Raw genomic sequence first — 21923 nt, 5'->3', positions numbered from 1 at the left:
TATTGAAAGTTATGTATGAGTGTTATTAAAGGGACAATTGGGAGTGAACATCTGAATCTCTCAGATTCAGTGAACCACTCTCCTGGTTTTTCTCCTGCTTCGGTCTTTATTCTCAGAGTCCTTTACTGGGTCCTCTTCCTCTACCTGATCTCTAAATATTGGGGTTCCTCAGGACTCAACTTTGAGCCCACTTCCCTCTTGACACCACCTTCTTATGAGATATCAATAATTCCCATGGCTCTAAATGACATCTTGTTGATAAGTTTACCAAAAACTTCTTTCACATAGCAAATACAAAAGCAACCAAAAACGAAGTAAAAAGACAATGACACTCTGGCTTAAAAAACTGCAACTTTAATCACAAAGAGTTAAAACTTAGAGTTTCTTAAAAGTAGAAGAGAAAATAACCAATAATCCTACAGAAAAATGGGCTAGAGATGAAAGCGGACAGCTCATAGAGAAAAGATGGAAATTGCCCTTAAAAATATGAAAAGATTTTCTACCTCACTCATGATAATAGAATGCAAATTAAAACTACACTGAGATACCTTTGTTCTCACTTAGCAGTTGGGCAAAATTCCGAAGTTTGACCACGGACTGTACTGATGAGTCTGCGGGGAAGTAAGCATTCTCATTGGTTGCTGGTGGAAATAACAAACAGAACGAACTTGATAGATGGGAATTTGGCAATACCGAAATTGCACATGCATGTATAGTTAGACCCTAAATTCTGCTTAGAGGAATTTAGCCCAAAGATAAACTGGCAAAATTATGAAAAAGCATATGCACACAGCTATGCATGATAGATAGCATTATCTCAAATAGTAAAACCCTGGAAACAACTGAAACTTCCATCAACGGAGTAAATTATGGTACATTCATTCACTCAGTGACGTAGGGTGACTATCTTTTTAGAGAGTCAATCCAGGACACAACCATATTAGGAAAAAAAGACAATAAATATACATATGTGTTAGTACTTTAACATAAAATTATGAAAATAGATGTTTGAAATTACCCATTCTGTCTTTAATTTTGTTACTTAAGTGCTATTATTTAAACAAAGCAATAGGACTAGTTAGCAATGGCAATTAGCAGTTTGATAGTAGGAACAACTAAATATGTGGGGAAAATGTAACAATATATTTACAATGTTGATACATTATAAACATACAGAGGATACTTATACATTATCCTCTAATGCAGAAGTTTAACATTTTTATAAGTCTTTATTGGATTACTATGCTCTTAAACTACATAATGTAAGACTTTTAAAAAGGAGGAACTAAATACAATAGGACTAACTCAACTGATATTACCTATACTTAAGAAAAAATAACCCCACCATGTTTCTTTCTGTCACATGACATTGTAGGATATTTTCACTCTATCTCCTTTTCTGAAGGCATTTCTGTGAACTGCCTGAAGCTTTAGGACATCCTTAATTTCTTTGATGTAGTGGTAAAATTGAATACAGTCAAATGTAAAATTCACTTTGGCTGGCAGCTCTGCTTTTGTCAAACCCATGTTACACTGGTTCCTGGTGTGAGTACAATATGATGACATCAAGCTAACTTTCCTCTCAACACAAGTGTTTAAGCATGGAAAACTTAGAATTTTAGGAGTCAAGACTTAAACTCATTGGAATTGGTTTCTGGCTCTCCAAAAACACCCATCTACTCTGTGTCTATAGGCATGTTTAGGTAGACCAATTATTTGTCAGTTATTTCCTTTGCATTCGTTTATTCGTCACGTAGTCTATCTAATGTCTAAAATGTCCATCACTTTGCAGAACTATGAAGCATATAGGATGCCATCATAAATTAAACCTCTCTTTCTCAGGGAAAATGGTTTTTAATTTAAAGTAGAGAAGTAATTAGAACTTGTGAAAGTGAATTTGAATTTCAAATAAATTACAATTTTAAGAAAGAAATTACGAAAATCCTGTTTCACTTGGCTGCCTTGTTCTGGTGTTTTTTTTGATTCCGAAGTAGTCATTTCAAAAATTGGTGTTTTGTGTGTGTGTGTCTGTGTGTTTGCTGTATCAGTTTCTGTCACAATCTACACGTAATACTGCATAACTCAGATGCAGTCAATTAATCTTTTTTCTAGATTTCTTAATGGCCTCTGCAAATATCATTAAATGGTTTTGGAGAAACAATATAAATTTGTTTTACTGTAATTCTTTTGTACATTCTCATTTTCGATGTATTTAGTCAGTACCTACTATACGCCAACCACTGCTCTAAATGCTGGGGATACAGCTTTGATCAAAATAGGAAAAGATCCTGCCCTTAGGAAACATTATTCTGTAAAAGACATAAAGATTTATTTTTTAAAAATCAACTTTATTGAGATTTGATTTGCAGAAAAGAAAATGCACACGTTGTAAGCATATATTTCAACGGATTTTTACAAATGTATTCATCCATTTAACTACTACCACCAATCAAGATACAGCACATTCCCATCACCTCAAACCACCCAGCCCCGTGCCACTTAATCCTTCCTTGACCCAGGGGAAGTCACTGCTCTGTTTTCTGTCACTGTAGATGAGTCTACTTTTAGAGTTTCATAGAAATGGAATCATACTCTTTTGCCTCTGATTTCCTTTGCTCAACATAATGTTTTTGAGATCCATATTTCTGTAGTCAAGTAGTTCATCCCTGTTTGTTGATAATTCCTATCCATTACATTGTGTGGACACACCACGAGTGGTTCATCCATTCACCAGTTGATGAGCCTTTGGGTTGTGACCAGTTTTTGATTATTAAAAATAAAGCTATGACGGGGACTGGCTCAGTGGCATAACGGTTCAGTTCACTTTCAGCGGCCAGGTGCGCAGGCCCAGTCTGGGGTGGACCTAAGACGCTTGTCAAGCCAGGCTGTGGCTACGACCCACATAAAATAGAGGAAGACGGGCACAGATGTTGGCTCAGGGACAATCTTCCTCAAGCAAAAGGAGGAACACTGGTACAGATGTTAGCTCAGGGATAATCTCACAAAATAAATAAAGCTATGAAAATGAATTTACAAGCTTTTGTATGGATACGTATTTTCATTCCTAGGCAAATACCCAGGAGTGGAATTGCTGGATCATATAGGTATATGACTAACTTTCTAAGAAAAAAATTGTTTACCAAAGTGGTGCACCACCAGCAACCTAGGAGAGGTCCTGTGGCTCCACATCCTCAACACTCGGTATGGCCTTCGGCATTTTGGCCATCTGAGTACGTAGTGGTAAAGACGCATCTCTTACCCGGGCCCATCTATTTACGCAACGCCGCTTTAAAAGTGATCATTTTATTAAGTTTTAAGGAAAATCTAAAACATGTCACAGTATGAAAGAAAATGGATGGCTTGACGCTGCAGATATTTTGTCTGTTTTCCCTCGCGAAGCCCCCGGGCGCCGTCTAGGAAACATACACCCGGCGTCAGCTGGGCAGCGCGAGCTCGGCGGGGCGCTGAGCCGGGCTCCTCATTCCCGGCGGTACCGGCGGGGCTACGCGCACGCCCAGCGCTTCCTTCCGCCTGCGCGTCACCTTTCCAAGAATCTCCCAGAGAGCCGCGCGGGGCGGGGCGGGCTCTGCGGCCCCCGGCCCCGCCCCTTACCGGGACCAGCCCATCAGCCGGGACTGGGCCGGCGGCCGAGAGACTGAGGTAGCTTCCGGTCTCGCGATTGGCTCTAATCCCGCGAGGAGAGAAGGCGGCCGCCGTCGGCCAAACGGCTGCGGTGGCGAGGGAGGGGGTGTGGCCGGGGGGGGCGCAAAGTCCCCTGGAGTGAGGGCGAGGGGGCGGGGTCGCGCGCATCGGGTTTACGCATGCGCGCACGCGGCCGGTCGGGCAGGGCTGAGAGGGGAGGGGGCGGCGGCGGCTGAGGCGGCGTCGTTATTTCCGCGGCCGGGACGGTGCGTGTCGGCGCGGGTGGCCACGGGAGAAGTAGGTAGGGACGGCCCGTGCGGAGCCATTGAGCCTCCCTCCCTCTGGTGTCCGAGAGCCGCAGCCTCCCGCGCGCGTGGCGGACCTGGGGACGCCAGGTCACCCTGCGGCCCCGGCCCTCCCGCCGCGCCTCAGGTATTCGCTGTGGGCTCCCGGTGCCCGCCGCCCGCCGAGGCCCCGGCCTGCCCGGTGTCAGCGCGGCGGCGACGCGGCGCCGGCTTGCCCGCCCGCCGGCCCGCGCGGCGGCAGCCCTGTCCTTGCGAACGCGCCCTGCGGGGCCAAGCCGGGCCGGGCTGAGCCGGGTGGGGCGGGCGCGGGGCAGGGCCCCGCCTCAGGTGCTCCCCCGGCCCGGTCCCCGCCGGCGAGGCTTGCCGGGGTCCTGCTGGCCCCGGAGGGGTCGGCCCCGCGAGCTCCCGGCAGGCGAGGGACCGCCCGGCCTGGAGCGGTGGCCGCACGGGGTCCTGGGCCCCGAGAGGGCCCTGCACAGTGGCTTGGGCATTTGTGGCCGGTGCTGAAAGTTGGAACCCCTGGAGTGGGTTGGGTTTGGGCCGGTGTGGGATGGCTTGTGAGTTTTCTGGTTAGATAGTCGGAAGGCAAACTCTGAGCGCTGGCTATCCGTAAAGGAGCAGCAGTCGTGCTAGTTAGTGCGAGATTTAATTAGGGTGATTTTTCCCAGTCCCGGCCTCAAACTCAGAAGAGCTCTCCTTAAACAGCTTCGGAAGACTTTCATCTGCTGCTTAAACCCACACACATGGTTTGCGAATGCTCGTGCCCTGAGAGCTACATCCTTTTACACCAATGTTAATTTTATAGGCATAATGGTTATGAAAGCTTCTGTAGAAGATGATGATTCGGGATGGGAGCTCAGTATACCAGAGAAAATGGAAAAAGGCAGTACAAGCTGGGTGGACATAACCCAAGATTTTGAAGAAGCTTGTCGAGGTGAGTTTGAATTTTTGGATTAGAAGTTCAGAATCTGGGAAAGAGTAAAGTAAACTCTCGAGTATGATTTCTAAACTATGTCAATAAATGAAAAGAAATAAACAGGTAAGTGTGGTTTGTTAACCGCGCTTACTCATTCTCTACCCTCTAATTTTAACTTTCATTTAAAGCCAGTATATGTTTGATATAGCATTAAATACAGATGTTGAGGCAGTTTCTTCTGTTAAAATTTTCTAACTTCAAGGAACAGGTTAGAGAGTACAAAGCAATAATTTCAAACTGTGGAGACATGGATTCTGTCGCCCTAAAGAAGGTAGTAGTACAGTCGAGTTGAGGTTTGAAAATGATCAGATCAGGGTCATTCCCTGCTTAAGATCCTCGGGTGGCTGCCTGTTGCCTGTAGAATAAAATCCAGACTCCTGCCCCATGACCTGCATGGCCTGGTGCTTGCCTACCACTTAGACTTCCTTCTGGTACCACTGCCCCCCGAGGCTCACTGTGAGTCACAGGGTCCTTCTTGTCTCGTTAAACACACTGAGGAGCTTCCCCTCTGGGCCTTTGCATGTTTTGTTTTCTCAGTCTTAAATTGCTTTGCTCCCAGGTCTTCACATAGCTGGCTCTTTCCTGACCACTTAAATATTACCTCCCCAGTGAGGACTTCTCAAAGCAGCCGGTCTAAGCAGGTTGACCCCTCATTCTCTTCTATCCAACTCCACTTCAGTTGAATCACCCTGTTTTATTTTCTTTGTAGCACTTATCTCTCAGAAGCCGTCATTTTCAATTACTTCTTGTTTATTGTCAGTCTCACCCACTGGAATGTAAGCTCAGTGAGTGCAGAGATCTTGTCTGTAACCCTAGCACACAGAACATTGCCTGACACATAGTTCAAGAAATGATTGGAGAAATGCACGTTTGTTGTTTGAGGGGAAATAGCCTTAGAGAGGGAGAGATTGAAGATAAAGAGAAAGGAACAAATGATAGAGCCTGAACTTTAAGAGATGATGAGATTAAAAACATGATAGAGAAGTTAACTTGGGGAAAAAGAATACCCACATACTGAGACCGGAGGAACTGAGGTTAGGGTGGTGAAGATACAGATGTATTTCGTTCCTTTCCTTTTTTTTTTTTTTTTAACTGGTGTATTTCTAAGTGGATGGGGAGAAATGGTGGAGGGATTCACACCTTGATGGCTTCTATTTTCTTGGTGTACAAGAAGGTTAGGACTTAATGATGGTGAGGTTGGATTGTTTAGAATAGTGCTCTTAAGGAGAGGAATAAAGACTTGGAACAGCTGCAGGTGGAAAGGGAGCCAGCTGAGTATAAGCAAAATGATAAATCATGTGCCTACCCTTTGTTCTGAAAATGTCCAGTTATAGTATGCCTAAGTGAGATAGTGGAAAGAACATTAGACTGGAAGTTGGGTGACTGCCTGTATATGTCTGTCTAAGGGAGAGAGAAAGAAGTGTAAGTTACAGTGTAGTTTTTGTGCTCAGAGATCTTAGACTGTTAAGTGGATCATACCTAGCATCTTGCACTGATTTAAGTGACCTATGTTAGAGGGTTGTCATGAACCTAAGTGGGAAAGGTTTTAGGATGTATATATGGCTCGAGTTGGGCCTTAAAGGAGTAGTTGAGTTTCTAGAAGTGAGTGTGAGGGCATTATTCTGGACTAAGATGAACCATTAGAGCCACAATTTAGTGAGAGTTTTATGTTTGAGGAACAATGAGTAATTCTGCTACTTCATGGAAAGAACCTTGAATACAAGAAATGGTTTTAATCTCTGCTTCAGTGTGGATTGAGAGGGAGTGGCATTCATTTTGTTGCCAACATCAAACTGTCCTATTAACTCTTCCATAATTAGGTCTTGCACCATCTCACGTGGCACAAATGTAAGGTATACTTCTTGAAACTAAAAAGTTGATATAGAATTAATCTTCCTTTACATGTAGGTTTAAGTCTAAAGGCTATTGGCAGCTCTTGAGCTTGTGGTATTAATAATTTGTCTTCCCTTCTTGAAATAATCAGATTCGTAACCTTAATTATAGTTTAGACTTCTGTCCCAGCAGTTTTCTGAAAACTAAATTTAAAACAGATATTATTACATTCTTGTCTATGTTGCAGTGGTTTCTTCTCTTTGATAACAGTGTGACGGCATTTGGCTAGACTTCGGTGATTTTTTTTTTTTTTGGTATCTTGAAACAGTCTGCATACTGCTGACAGTGTTCTTCACGTACATTTCTACTTAGACTTTTAGCGACTCTTCAAAGTCCTCTGGATCAAATTCTAATTTTCATCATTTCTTTCCTGTTAGACAGATGGCACACATTTCCTATAACCAACATTGAGGCTTTTGTTTTTTTTCTTTTCTAAATTATTTTCTAGGGCAGTGGTGTTCATCACTGTTATTTTGCCTGGTAGGTAATATATCATTTTTCTAAGTAGGACTTCTGAATGTCACTTCTCTAGGAAACTTTGCCTAATTTAAACCATCTCATTTTGCTGCCTGTAAAAAGTCTCAGATCTTCATACTCCATTTGGTTGTGTATATTGAGGTGCTTTCTGAATTACAAACCCACAACTTAGAAATTTCGCTTAAACATAAATGATCATAAAATATACACTGCTCCTTCTTCTGTCTACCAGATTCCCTGCTTCCACACACTGCATAGCCAGTAACCTCTCCTGCGGTGATGACATCATCATGTCTATAGTGCAGAGGTAATCCAAGGTTGGTTCTTGTTACTTCCATTCTTTTTAAGCTCTAGTCTAGGAGGATATGGGCCCATCCTCTCATCCCATTTTCTTCTCTCTTTGTTGGCTTAGTTTATTCTTTCTTGGTTAGTCTTTATCACAGTTACCTTGTTTAAGGCCCCCTTATCCATCCAGTTTCTTCAGCTCTTGCCCAGTACTTTTGGGGAACTCCTTTTATTGCTTTCTCTTCTCTTTTTTAAAATCTGGGATGCTTAAGCTTCTTGTTTTTCTTCCTTTCTCTTTTATCTTATCTCACCCAGAACATTTATAGGTGCTGAATATATACTTGTTTTAACGATAAATGAATATTCTAAAGGTGTGTTTTTATTTATTTTTATTTTATTTTGTTACTGAGGAAGATTAGCCCTTATTCAACATCTCTTGCCAATCTTTCTCTTTTTTGCTTGAGGAAGATTAGCTCTGAGCTAACATCTGTGCCAGACTTTCTCCACTTTATATGTGCTTCGCCGCCACAGCATGGCATAGGTGCGCCTCTGGTATCTGACCCTGTGAACCCGAGCTGCCGGAGTGGAGTGCGCCGAACTTAACCATCACACCGTGGGGCTGGCCGCTAAGGCTGTGTTTTTAAAAACTAGGGAATATCTGGATCTTAGACTGCGGAAGTTTAGAGAGCCACTACATTATATTAAATGTTGTCATTTTGGGTGATTGTTAGGAACAAGTGTAATTATGAACATAAGCTTGAGCACTGAAATTGTGGCAATACTTGATTATAATGTTATCTGTCATCCAGTTGGTCTGGAATATGTTTCTGTAATCTTTTTAAAAGATTATCTTTGAACTGATTACACCGCATTTAGCAATTGGCTATAGAAGATGTATAGATTCTTGATAAAATGTTCATGATCTTACCTCTCCTCCCCCGAATCCACAAACCCCAGTTCGAGAATCGTTGTTCTAGGAATTTGCTGTTTATTAGCACTTTATTCTAAGAGGAAAAAGATTGACAGAAATTGTCCTGGTGAAAGATCTGGGCAACCTGTAAAACATCTTTTTAATTGATTTTGGTTTTGGAAACAAAAGTTATATTTTCCTTCTTCCATAGTGTCAATATTTTCAATGGTGGGGCATGGATGGAGTAGGCTGTACTGGTAACTGTGGATCATTTTAATCTGGTTCTCCATCAGGAGTGATTTTGCCCCTCGAGGAACATTTGCCAATGTCTTGAGACATGTTTGGTTGTTGCTGTGCAAATGGGAGGTCAGAGTGCTACTGCCTTCTGATGGGTACCCATCAAGGATGCTGTTAACTGTTCTGTGTACAGGGTAGTACCCCCACACGAAAATAGTTATTCTGCCCAAAATGTGAGTAATGCTGCTTAGTTCACTCCATTTAGATTACTTTCGAGAATGTTCAGCTATCATTTAACTTCTCTGACCCTGGATTCTTCAGGAAAGGAACATAGGGATATTGGATTTCTTAACACTTGTGGCAACTAGTATTAACACAGAGCAAGCAGTGGGAAGGGAATGGGACCTTTGATGCACTTTGAGGGCTCTTGCATTGTTGAATGCATCTTATCAGATTTTCCCCTTAATCTTGCATTGTGTATCCTGCTTTGTGTTAGGAGCTTTGGTCATTAGAGAAGGTGTCCTCAGAAGTCACCACTTTCCCCCTTTTAGCTGGTTATTTTGGTATTCATGATTCTAGATAGCATGCTTTTATCGTTACTTCTTGATTCTCCCCACTCCCAATTTTGGCATTATGTAACTATGGATGTCTTTCCCATGTAGTTGTATCTGCACTATGGATATGCAGATATTATTCATAGCTTAGCCAAAGAGTAACACTGTTTTTACTTTTCCCTTCCTCCACAGTTCTTCTGCTTTATGCAAAAAATTTTTACCCGAAATCTGTATACAGTCCTGTCTCTCTTAACAATGGGTATACATTCTGAGAAGCGTGTCGATAGGCAATTTTGTTGCTGTGCAAACATTATAGCATGTCTTTGCACAAACCTAGATGGTATAGCTTACTGCACACCTAGGTTCTATGGTACTAATCTTATGGGACCACTGTCGTATTTGGGTCTGTTGTTGACTGAAATGTCGTTGTGCAGTACATGAGTGTACTTTAATTCTACCCTAGACTCTTCACCAGTTGTCTAAATCTCCTTAAGACATTCAGACACATCAGACATTCTGTTTTCATCTCTGAAGAAATTTCTTCTCGAGTGTCTTACTTTGCTCCAGTCTGGACTTCTTGCCTTTTGTACCTCATATGATCCTGAGATTTTCCTTCATTATCAGCCTGGGGGTTCTTACTTTTTCCCCTTGTTTTGATGGGGCATCTTTATTCTATTCCTGAGTAAAGTGCATGGGAGATGTAATTTTTTGAGGCTCTGGATGTCTGAAAATGTTTTTATTCTATCCCCCTACTTAATTGATAGTATGTCTGGATACCTTTGAGAATTTTGAGGGCATTGCCTGTTGATTTGTTGCTCTGATACTGCTATTGAGAGGTCTGGTGACATTCTGATTCCTGAGCTTTCACATGTAACTTTTTAGGATCTTCTGTTTGTCCTGTATCCAGAACTTTCACCATGGTTTGCCTTGTTGACAACTCCGAAGCCCTTCACTTTGTCGTCTTCACTTCTGGGAAACTTTCTTGAATTACTCTATTTCTTCTTTGTTTTTTCTGTACTCTGCTATGGAGTATCTCCTTTTTGAATCTTGAACCTCTTAGGCTGATCCTCTAGTTTTTCTCTTATCTTTTCTTGCCTGTTCTCTATTTCTTTGTCTTTTTCTCAGTGCTCTGGACTGAATGTTGGTGTCCCCTAAAATCATTTATTGAAACCTGATGCCCAATGTGATGGTATTAAGAGCTGGTGCCTTTGGGAGGTGCTTAGGCTGTGAGAGTGGAGCCCACATGAATGGGTTTAGTGCTCCTATAAAAGAGACCCCGCCGAGCTCCCTAGTGCCTTCCACCATGTGAAGTCACAGCAAAAAGATGAGCATCTAGGAAGTGGGGCCTCACCAGACACCTAATTTGCTGGTGCCTTGATCTTGGACTTTCTAGTCTCCAAAACTGAGAAATAAGTTTGTTGTTTATAGGCCACCCAGCTTAGGGTATTTTGTTATGGCAGCCCAAATAGACTCAGACTCTCGACTTTATCTTCCTCACTTTCTCCTGAATTTTTCTTTTCTGCTGTAATGTTTTTAATTTTTCAATTTTTTTCACTGATTGTTCATTTTTTTTTCTTCCATAAAGTGTCCTGTTTTTTTTTTTTTTTTTTGAAGATTTTATTTTTCCTTTTTCTCCCCAAAGCCCCCTGGTACATAGTTGTATACTTTTAGTTGTGGGTCCTTCTAGTTGTGGCATGTGGGATGCCGCTTCAGCGTGGCCTGACGAGCTGTGCCATGTCCACACCCAGGATCTGAACTGGAGAAACCCTGGGCCGCCGAAGCGGAGTGCAAACTTAACCTATTTTATAAGGATAATAATAGTTCTTTTGAATTTTTGTTTCCCTACATAATGTCTTTGCTCCAACTTGCTTTTGTAGTTTGTTTCCTTTGCTTTCTGTCTTTCATATTGGGGAATTACTTCAGATAGCTAAGAATCCTTTGTTGTCTAAGGGTGGGAGACCAATAAGCCAATTGGAAGCTCTGAACTTTTGAGTGGGACTCACGGTCGTGTGATTTTACTTGGCTTTTGTATTGGGGAACCTCAGATGTCAGTTATTTAGCTCTTAGCTCTTTCTGTAGAGAAAATTGGTCTAACCTCCTTCCTTGAGGTTGAAGATCTGACTTGACTGCCTGTGATTTAACAGTTAAGTGGGGGAAGAGGTCAGAGGGTCTCACATACTCACTTAATACCCCCTCTTTCCAGTACTCCAGCCTTCAAATAACCTTATGTCCCTGGAAACTTTGTTTTGCCCTCTTCAAAGAAAGTCTTCAGTATTTTCCAGGGTGAAGGAGGGGCAGTTACCCTGGTCTGTAAATTAGAGCAGGGCTCTGGGCTGACTGACCGCTCAGTCCTCCGTTTTAGCTCTGCTTTATCCTCACTTTCAGTGGTAAGTGATAAATCAGGTTGATTTTTGCCTTTCTCCACTGCTGGCTTTAGGATTCAGTTTTCTTGGGTTTGCTAGCAAACTACTTGTCTTTCTGTTTCCAAGTTTTCCCAGCTTTGTTGTATTATCTCTGTGCTAATTTTTCCTTTTCTTTGGGGTTTATACCTTTCTTTAAAAAAAAATTTCTCTAGTTGTTTCAGGGAGATTTCAGGAAGGAATTAAAAGTAGTTGCAGTGTTCGATTGGCCACTTTTACCCAGGAGTAAATTTTAATGAATCAGTTTAAGTATGACTATTACAATGATACTAGATTTTGGCTATATTGTAGATTCAGTAGGGCTGTAAAAGCTGGGGAATGTAACCATCATTTGCAATATTTGTAGAAATCTGTTCAAAGATCTGTAACACCAGTTTACAAATGATCTCATTTATAAGATGGTAAAATCTCTTTGCATTGCTGCATAGTTCTGTGTTTTCCTCTGTGCAGTTGGATTACATTGCTTCAGGAGAACGATCATATCCTTCAAGTGCTTACCTAAACCCCAGCCACAAGTTATGATTCATTGTTTATTTCCAAGGCAAAAGGAAGGATGTCCTGAGTAAGATATCATGAAATTCTGTAACTCATAAAATTAAGTTAAATTCTTTCTCACAGCAGATCTGTTCATGCTTTATATGAGAATGAGGATAAAATTAAAAGATGGTGTAGTGTCAAGATCGTCACAGAAATATTGAATCATCAACTTTTCCTCTTATCTGTTTTTTCACTTTGCTATATACTATTGCATCTACTTAAGCGTTAACTTAAAAGCAGAAGTAACTTTATCATTATGTTAACTTAGTTCAGTGGTTTGGTGTTGTGATCCTTGGGATCCCTAAGATGATTGCACAGGTTATGTGAGGTCAAAACTTTTTCGTGGTGATATTAAGATGTTAACTTGCCTTTTTGATTCTCATTCTCTTATTAGTGTACAATGGAGTTTTCCAGAGACTACATGATGTGTAATGATGTCCGTGCTCTGACTGCTAATGATAAATGTAAAATATTATCCTTATTCATTGAATGTCCTGTGGATATTCTGCTTTGATACTATACTGAAACTTGACAGTTGGTAGTTTCTTAAAGATTAGTTGTAATGTGGAACCTGAAGCCATATTATGTTCTGTTACATTAAAATCCATTGTTCTGTCTTGAACTCTGAGTGGATCTTTTATTCTTGCCTAATATTGTAACATGCATTACCATTTGCAAGATATTGGTTTACTGAGTTAAGCAGATCTTCAAAATGTTGATAACACTTCATTATGCAATATTAAAAAGCACATTTTTAACATCACCACCAATATCATCAGAAAAGTCTTTTTTAAGTGTTAGGAAACTGTTACACTCACAGTAGAAGATAAATGTTTTCCAAAATTCTAATTTTTGCTTAAATGTTCAAATTTTATCATTGGCAGCAAGCATAGTCAGTTGTTTTTCTTAAAATGACAAACTCAGTTCCTTTTTGAGAAAATGCCATATTCTCAGATCTGAATAACTTTAGTTCGTCAATTGTTCTTTCAAGTAAAAATAATGTTCTGTGGTAACTGTGCAAGTGCTTTTCCTTGAGACAGCCTCCTACTTTGCTGTGCAATGGAAGTATTTATGTATACTTCCCATTTTGTCAAATAGAATATTAAAAAGATACATACTCAAAGGTTGAGATTTAATAACATTAATCAGGGCTGGCACTAGGGTGAAGTGAGTGAGGTACTGAACATGAGTACCTCATGAAATTTTGTACCATAGATGGCTCACTTGCTATATCCAGGTCCTGGCCCTGAGATTAATAATTTTTACCCCTTCATCAAAGACTTCTTACATGAAATTTAAAAAATATTTTTGTCTTTTTTAACTGCAAGTGCACGGAAGTGAAAAATACGCTATTTAGCTTGCCTCCACTGTCTTCATTGGTGCTGAAGCTACAGCAGTTTTGCCCACGATTGATTTTTTTCCATCTTTACACCATTGCTTTTGCATCATCAGTGCAAATGTCAACACAGTGAAAAAGACAAAGAACATTTTAATATTATTATGAAAGTAATTTTAACGTCACAGACTCCTGGGTTCCTAGACCGTCTTTGAGAATTGCTGTATGTTCTATTATGCTTTTCTGTGGTATTTTGATACATGCTTCTCATTGATTTTTCTGTTTTGGTACATGGAACTGTTAAAAATGTTATTTAGCATATTATTAACTAGTAAGATGGGTAAAATTCTGAAAACTTCTTACACCTTCCACTGGATTTGACCATCAATATTTAAGCTACTCAGATGTTACAGGAGTGGTTCCCGCCTTACCTGCACATTGAGTCACTTGGAGTGCTTTACAACCACAGCATAGCTCACACCCCTAGGGTTTAGGTGGTTTGGGGTACTGCTTGGATGTTGGGATTTTCAGAAGCTCCTCAGTTGATAGTAATATGCAGCCAAAGTGGAGGACTGCTTTATAGGGGGTGAACACTTTTTTGATTAGTTGTTTACTCAAGTGTTTTCTACATTATTTAAATAAAATGTAATTTTAAAAAGTGGTTTTGACACTGTTCCTGGGACAAAAAAGTTTAGATTATGATACCAAGTGGTTTAAAAACAACTTGAGAAAGAGCAATCAGTTCTATGAAAAAGTTTACTTAGGGGGAAACTTACTAGTGATTTTTTAAAAATCTGGTTGGTAATTCTGATTGGAATATTGTGGCCCATAATGGGTCACTTTTTAATTCTCAGAAGTTTAATTTATAGTTAGTATTTAAATGTTTACTGAGTAGAAGGCATTATATTAGTAATTGAGTAGAAATAATAAAACCATTTCTTAGAAAATGAATTCTAAAGTCATGCAAGCACATTTTTCAGGTACTAATGTTTTGTTTCATTTTTCTTAAAAGTTAAATAGAAATATGGTATTATTGAAAGGATTTTTCTCTTTGTTTCTTTTAGAATTAAAGTTGGGAGAACTGCTTCATGATAAGTTGTAAGTATTTGTGTCCTTTGAGATAATGTAATATTCGCTTCTGTTGCTTCTCATGTGCAGTAGTATTCCTTGAAGTCTGAGTAATTTTATATTTCAAAGCTATAAAAATAAAACTATAAATATATTTTTAACCTTAGTGAGCTGTATTAGGGCAGCTGACCCTGCTTGTAATAAGAAATGGTTGTATCTGGTGAAACTGTGAGTTACGGTCCTTTCCTTGAGAGTAGATGTACAGGATGTGGAATCTCTTAAAGAAAAGATGACAGTTGTGTGTCATATGTGATAGGCTGGTTGATGACCAGAGATAGTTGACTAAATGGCTGGGTGAAAGTAGATTGAGAATCTCTAGAAAGATTAAAATAAAGGGAAATGCTTGATTATATTTATATTTCCTTAGCGTCAATTCCCATACTTCTATGGCCAGGCTCAATTTTCAGGGTTAGAAATACGGAATTTTCAATTAGTAAGTGGACAAGATTGGACATTTGGGGAGGAGGGATAGACCCTGAAATTTAGTTCTTTTCAAACTCTAGTATATATCAGAATCATCTGAAGGACTTTTTAAAACACGCATTCCTGGGCCCCACCCCCAGAATTCCGTATTTCATATGTGTGGTGTGGGGCTGCTGAAGTTGTGTTTCTAGTAGGTTCCCAGGTGAGGTTGGTGCTGCTGATCCAGGGACCATACTTTGAGAACCACTCTAGGTCATCTTGATGACGCAGGCAGTTATAGGACGGATATAATGAAACCAAACCACAAGCAGCTAATGCAGGAAAGAACGTGGCTCCTGGCTATGGAACAAGAGATGAGAGAGGAACAACTAGAGAGACCTCAGCCTCTTCATTTCCCCAAGGTTTTAGGCTCTGCTGGGGAACATAATTGCCAGCAGCCTACCCTGACCATCTATTAAAATAGTATCTTTCCAATCCATATCTCCGTTAGCTGTCTTTGCTTTTCTCCCTAGCATGTACAATCGTCTAACATACTATATAATTTACTTATCTTTGTTGTTTGTCTGTTTTCTTCCACTAGAATGTAAGCTCCTTAGGCAGGCAAATTTGTTTTGCTCACTCATATACCTCAAGTGCCTAGAGTAGTGCCTAGCATGTAGTAGGCACAAAGTGTTGAATGAATGAAATAGCTCACTTAATACTACTATCGTTTCTGTAGCAGTTTTACTAATTAGGTAAATACCTCATTAGTTCAAGGTTTTGATTGTGTCGTTAAAAACTTCTTTTTAGTTGTTTAAGTAATACATGGATACTTTGTTTCTAACAAATTCAAACATCAGAGTTGAAGCAAAAACTTCCCATGACACCATCCTCTCTACACAATCCCTACTCTATGCCCAGAGATGATAACTGTTAGAAGTTATCATCAGATTGTTGCCATGTCCTTTTGGACCTATAAAAAAATACATTTACATACATCAATAAAATCTGTAAAAAGAGTTAATTGTAAATGGGAATATACAGTATGTGTTACTCTGCAAATCCCTTTCCCATTCACTATATCTTGGAGATCTTTCCATGTTACTATGTGTAGCTCTACGTTGGCCGTTTTAATGGTTGCTTTTATTTTAGAAAATGGCTGTACCATAATTTATTCTATGGTATCCCTGTTGATAGACATTTAGATTGCAACATTTTTTGGTACCATGGGAAAATTGAAGACGTTTAATTTATATAAGCCTGTTTGTACATATACACATGCAAATAATTTTTAAGATAGAAGCTTAGAAATCAAATGACTGGATTTTAATGGTTCAGCCAAATTTCCCTCAAAAAAAAGTCTGTATCAGTTTATATTCCCACTAGCAGTGTGTAAGAATACACTAAATATTTTTTAAAAAAATTTTTTTATGGCCGAAAAAACCCCTTGCATCATTTTGTGTTGTATCACCTGATTCCGTTTGAATTTGAGTCACTTTTCACTTTTTTATTAGTAGTTTCTATTTACTGTGCTGTGAATTGTCTATGTCCTTTGCCTGTTTTTCTTTGAATTATTTACCTTTTCTTATTTGTATGAGTTAGTTATATATTCTGGATATTAACTTTTTGAAAAAAATTACCCACGTTAAAAATATTTCCCCTAGATAATTATGAGTGTTTTACCTGACTGTGGTTTATCGTTGTATTAAATTTAAAATATTTACACAGTTGCATTTATCAGCTTTTTCCTTTATAGCTTTGTAAATTATTGCAGAGGTTTTTGTTTGCTTGTTTTAGGTTAAGAACTTAAATCTGCCTGGGGTTTATTTTTTAAAATTGTATGAGTCAAAAATTTTACTTTATCCAGATGGTTAGCCACTTGTCTCAACAGTATTTATTGATTAATCCACTGTTTCTCCACTACAGTAATGCGTCGCTTAACGATGGGGGTATGTTCTAAGAAATACATTGTTAGACGATGTTGTTGTTCAAACATCATAGCGTGTACTTAGACGAACCTCCATGGTGTGGCCTACTACACATCTAGGCTATATGGTACTAATCTTATGGGACCACCGTTGTATATGAGGTCTGTCATTGATTGAAACGTCATTATGTGGCTCATGCCTGTAATTTGAAATTTCACCTTTATTGTATGTAATTCCTACAGGAATATGGGTTTGGAGTGTTTTCTATTGGTCTGTATATTCTAGAATGCTTTTAATTATTACAGCTTCATAGTATCTTTGATATTTGCTGAATCTCTATTTTTATTGAAAAACTTCTCTTCCATTTTTGCGTATTTTCTCTCTTGGCTTGGCAAACTCTGAAAAATCCCGTTTGGGTTTTGGTTGGCGTTGTGTCAAATTTATGTATGAGAGTTGCCTTCAATAATGTCATCATATGATGGTATTGTCAGAGCATCTTGAATTCAACCGTTAAGAGATTTGAGGGATTACAGGGAAGAGTCTGTCTCCTTAAAGCTGCTTTTGATGTCTTGCTCCTACTTTTCTGAGAGAAATGATTTAGTATAACAAGATCTATGCCTTTATCTTCCTGGTAATCTAATGACTTAGACTAAGCAAAATATAAAATCAGTGGCTTGATGGCTCATCAGACTTTCTTTTTGGCTTTTCTTCTTCCTTTCCCATTTCTTGAGGCATATCTCAGTTAACGATACACTTACTAATCAGTCTACAGTGCATCATAACTATCTGCTTTTATGGCTAGTAAACCACAAATACCAGACGTGAATGTCAGGATTTCTGCATTATTTTTCGTTTTGTGATTGCCAGAACTTTGGGCACTGTAGACTGTAATGTGCCAGTTTATTGAACTTTCAAGATAAAAAGAAAATGAAAAAAATCTAAAAGTTACATTTGATAATGATTATTCCAAACATGACTTTCTAAATGTTAGTTAGAAAAAATTAAACAAGGCAAAGTGAAATCCATTAAGGATTAGTTGACCTTTTTCCCCAAAATTTCTAATGTGTAATCTTTTTGAAGGAAGCACAAAAAACATCTTTTCTTTTAATTCTTTTCTCCCCCACAGTCCATGTAAAATAATTTGAGTGACAAGTACATGGGAGAATTTTTATGTTAAAAGATTATTTAATTGAAATAGAAGTGCTAGCAAGTTGGGAAGACTAAATACATAGAATACTGTAGTTATTTAAAGTACTATAATAATTTTTATACCATTGTGGGAATCTGGGTATGCTTACTGGTTCAAAAACAATTTGTGGGGTCAAATTTTTTTATTTGCAGATTTGGTCTTTTTGAAGCCATGTCTGCCATTGAAATGATGGATCCAAAGATGGATGCTGGCATGATTGGAAACCAAGTTAATCGAAAAGTTCTCAATTTTGAACAAGCTATCAAGGTAGTCACCATTATTCTTTTTGTGTTTTCTTTTATTGTTTGTTATTTCGTGTGTTAAAACATTCTGATTCATAATGAAAATCAAACTTAGGGGGCTGGCCTGATGGTGTAGCGGTTAAGTTTGTACACTCAGTGGCCTGGGGTTCACCAGTTCGCATCCCAGGCACGGACCTACACACTAATTATCAAGTCATGCTGTGGCAGTCATCCCATGTATAAAATAAAGGAAGATGGGCACAGATATTAGCTCAGAGCCAGTCTTCCTCAGCAAAAAGAGGAGGATTGGCGGCAGATGTTAGCTCAGGGCTAATCTTCCTCAAAAAAAAAAACAAAAAAGAAGATCAAACTTAGTATATTAAAGTGTAATTTTCTTAAAAGCTTCTCAAGTATATAAACAAAAATTAGTTGTAACTTTTAATTATCTCTTTCTATTGAAATTTGGAAATTGTTTAAGGTCTTTATTAAAAGCTTGTTCTAAATTTGTGTGTGTATATTTTTTAAATTAATTTTTGAAAGCTTTTGAGTATTTATTCAAATACTAGGATAATTGGTTTAGGGATTAAATTTTTATGTATTAATATATTAAGTAAAATGCTTATGGCAATGAATTTGAAATTTACTCAATGAGAATTGATTTAGAAATTCCTTCATAGTGTCACAGAGTTTAATTTGGCATATTTTATGAAGAAAGATTTGCTAGATTAATGGATATTATAGACAAGATTTACAAGTAGTATAGTTAACCAACTTAAAATAAGTGTTTTTAAAAATGTTTAATTTTTCTTGGTAAGTAGTTTTGCTTCATTAAAATGATTCATATTTCTTAATGCTTAGACGTAATTTGAACTATGCTTTTGAAATACTTGTTGGTATAACTTTTCATTTCTTTATAAAGGCCTTTATTCTGTTTCTAATTAGAGAGGCTTTGATTTTTCTTATTGAAGACCTGTTTAAGTTATATTATTTTTAAGAAAACAGAGATAATTTGACATCTTAGTTTTATCAGATGATGAGGTACAGAGTTTTCTTAGAATTGCTATTCTTGAATATTTAATTTTTGAAAGCCAAAATGCTATTGTACATAATAACCATAAATTTTTAAAAACTTCTTATTTGTCATATTTCCCCTCCTTTTTAGGATGGCACCATTAAAATTAAAGACCTCACCTTGCCTGAATTGATAGGGATAATGGATACATGTTTTTGCTGTTTGGTAAGAGTTAAAATAACACTATTGATTAATTAAAAAACTATAACTTACCTGAATCTTTAAATTTAGAAGTATACCTACCCGTGTTGAGTATGTAATGCTTGGCCTACTAGTAAGCTGTGTACATAAGATTAGCAGGCCAAGTTATGCTTTAGGGAACAGCATTTTCTCTTCTCTTCTGGGTGATTTTAGGTTCTCATTTTCTGGGTGAAAGGGTATTTTCTTTTCAGTGAAGATAATAATGTAGCCATTACCCACAGTACTCTTTTTGTTCTCAAGGTTCTCAGGGAAACAAATCTGTAATTTGGAAGGTGCCTTAGATAAGCATGTAGTTGAAGCAAAGAGAATTTTGAATTGGCTACGGAGAGGTTCTTTTCCTAATCTAGGATAAATTGTAGGAAACTGGCCATCTTCTACTATGAGGAAAATTTTTTAGTGATTTATATATGCTGGATAGGTTGTCTTCGCTAGATAGCGTTGTTTAATTGTGGAAAAAATTCTCATTTGTACTGCCTTTTTTCTTTTGGGGGGAGAGGAGACTACTTTCTGTGCATCCCTTTCTTTTTATACTTGATGTTAAATCATCGTCTTTAGAAATATGTAAAATTTATTCATTTGTTCATCTAGTGAATATTGATTGTCAGTGTGTGAAGTACTTCTGTTAGGTGTTTTAAATATATATTTTTCACTTAGTTCTTGCATTAGTTCTATTAGATATCCGGTTTCATTTCATCTTATTTGACTAGGGTTACATTGCTAGGAAGGGGCATAGCCAGAATCCTAATCCTGATCCTCCTTCCTCCAAAGCAGTCCCTTTCCCTTGAAGATATCTTTATTACCCTCTAGCAGTCTACCATCCTAGTGGAATAGGATAAATGGAGGCAAGAGGGAGGAGTTTTGCCAAAGTTGAGGAACCATTCCTTGAGACTCTTGGGACTGTATCTAAGACTTTGGCCTTTGGTATAGGCAGATGTCTGGAAAGCCTCCCTTTTGCACACTGGTCATACAAAATACACAGCTTAATTATAGTAGTTTTTATGTGCATCTCTGATTTTATAATGCAGTAGCATGTCTCTTGATCTGTTGCAGAATTCTTGGACTTAGTGTAAAATATAACTATATAAACTTGGGCAAAATTATTTATACTTTCTGATTCTGTTTCTTTATATGTAAAAGGAGAAAAATACCACATTCCTCAAAGTCTTAGGAAAAAAATGAGATAAGATATGTGAAAATACCTAGCATAGCACTTGATATAATAGTTACTCAATTTTGACTGACGTTGGTATTTACAACATCTAGCACGTGGTACCTGGCCCATGGTAGCCACTCAGTAAAATAGTGTCGAATGATTATTTTTGTGTTTTAGAAAGAACCTCCTGGTTGGGAGTATTAAATTACAGATGGGGGAGGCAGGAAAACCATTGTATAGTTTCTTATAGTAATCTAGGTGAGATATGATGCTTTTGACTTGAGTTGGTAGTAGTGAGGATGAAAAAGAAGAGTTGAATGAGTGGCTAGGACCCAGTTATTTCTAAAATTGTGAATTCCCTAGTTTATGGGTTTTTATTGACTAAATGTTGAATTGATTGCTTTGGATGCAGTGTAAGGAGACACTCTAATTTCATTAGTCTCCAAATATATTGCAAACTGAATTATATATGAGAATGCTTCCCATATCTGTATCTTTCAGCTAATCATATTTATGGTATATGATTCTTGAAAGACTTTAGTCAATGAAAGTGAATTCTAACTCTTGTCATTTCTGACCTTCCCTTTAATCATCTTTTAAATCTTGTCATTAATCTTATTTTTGTTTGGGTCTGTGACACTGTGGCCTTTGACTGTTGGATCGATTTAGACTTTGCAGACTCTGTATCACCTTAAACATAATCATTCTTTTATTTCTTTGTAGATAACGTGGTTAGAAGGCCATTCCTTGGCACAGACGGTATTTACGTGCCTTTACATTCATAATCCAGACTTCATAGAAGATCCTGCCATGAAAGCTTTTGCTCTGGGAATCTTGAAAATCTGTGACATTGCAAGGGAAAAAGTAAATAAAGCTGCTGTTTTTGAAGAGGTAAGCTTTTGTAATAGAAGAATTCCTGAAGCTCGCTGACTACCTTATTGACTGTGATGTAACTAAATGGTTATGATACATATTTTTGTCAAGATGTATAGTTAAAACAGTTTTTAAAAGTGATGTTACTACTGTTTACAAATTT

General features: G+C 38.3%; 1 protein-coding gene across 4 annotated transcripts in view; it reads left to right on the top strand.

The window, feature by feature from the left end:
* The first annotated feature begins 3672 nt into the window (after positions 1-3672).
* The window catches only part of NAA35 (N-alpha-acetyltransferase 35, NatC auxiliary subunit), a 96687-nt gene continuing 78436 nt past the window's right edge, over positions 3673-21923 (top strand). The window contains exons 1-6 of one of the 4 annotated variants that reach the window (XM_070590380.1): positions 3673-4074; positions 4753-4881; positions 14637-14670; positions 18372-18486; positions 19624-19698; positions 21611-21778. In XM_070590380.1, coding sequence (XP_070446481.1) covers positions 4758-4881; positions 14637-14670; positions 18372-18486; positions 19624-19698; positions 21611-21778 — 516 coding nt within the window. In that variant the 5' untranslated portion in view covers positions 3673-4074; positions 4753-4757. The remainder of the gene's footprint in view (positions 4075-4752; positions 4882-14636; positions 14671-18371; positions 18487-19623; positions 19699-21610; positions 21779-21923) is intronic. The other 3 variants (XM_070590378.1, XM_070590381.1, XM_070590379.1) reach the window with 3 other exon arrangements.

Source organism: Equus przewalskii, chromosome 22 (assembly GCF_037783145.1).
Source record: "Equus przewalskii isolate Varuska chromosome 22, EquPr2, whole genome shotgun sequence".
NCBI lineage: Eukaryota > Metazoa > Chordata > Mammalia > Perissodactyla > Equidae > Equus > Equus przewalskii.
The sequence above is the reverse complement of the archived record's forward strand: the minus strand, read 5'-3'. Positions and strand labels throughout refer to the sequence as shown.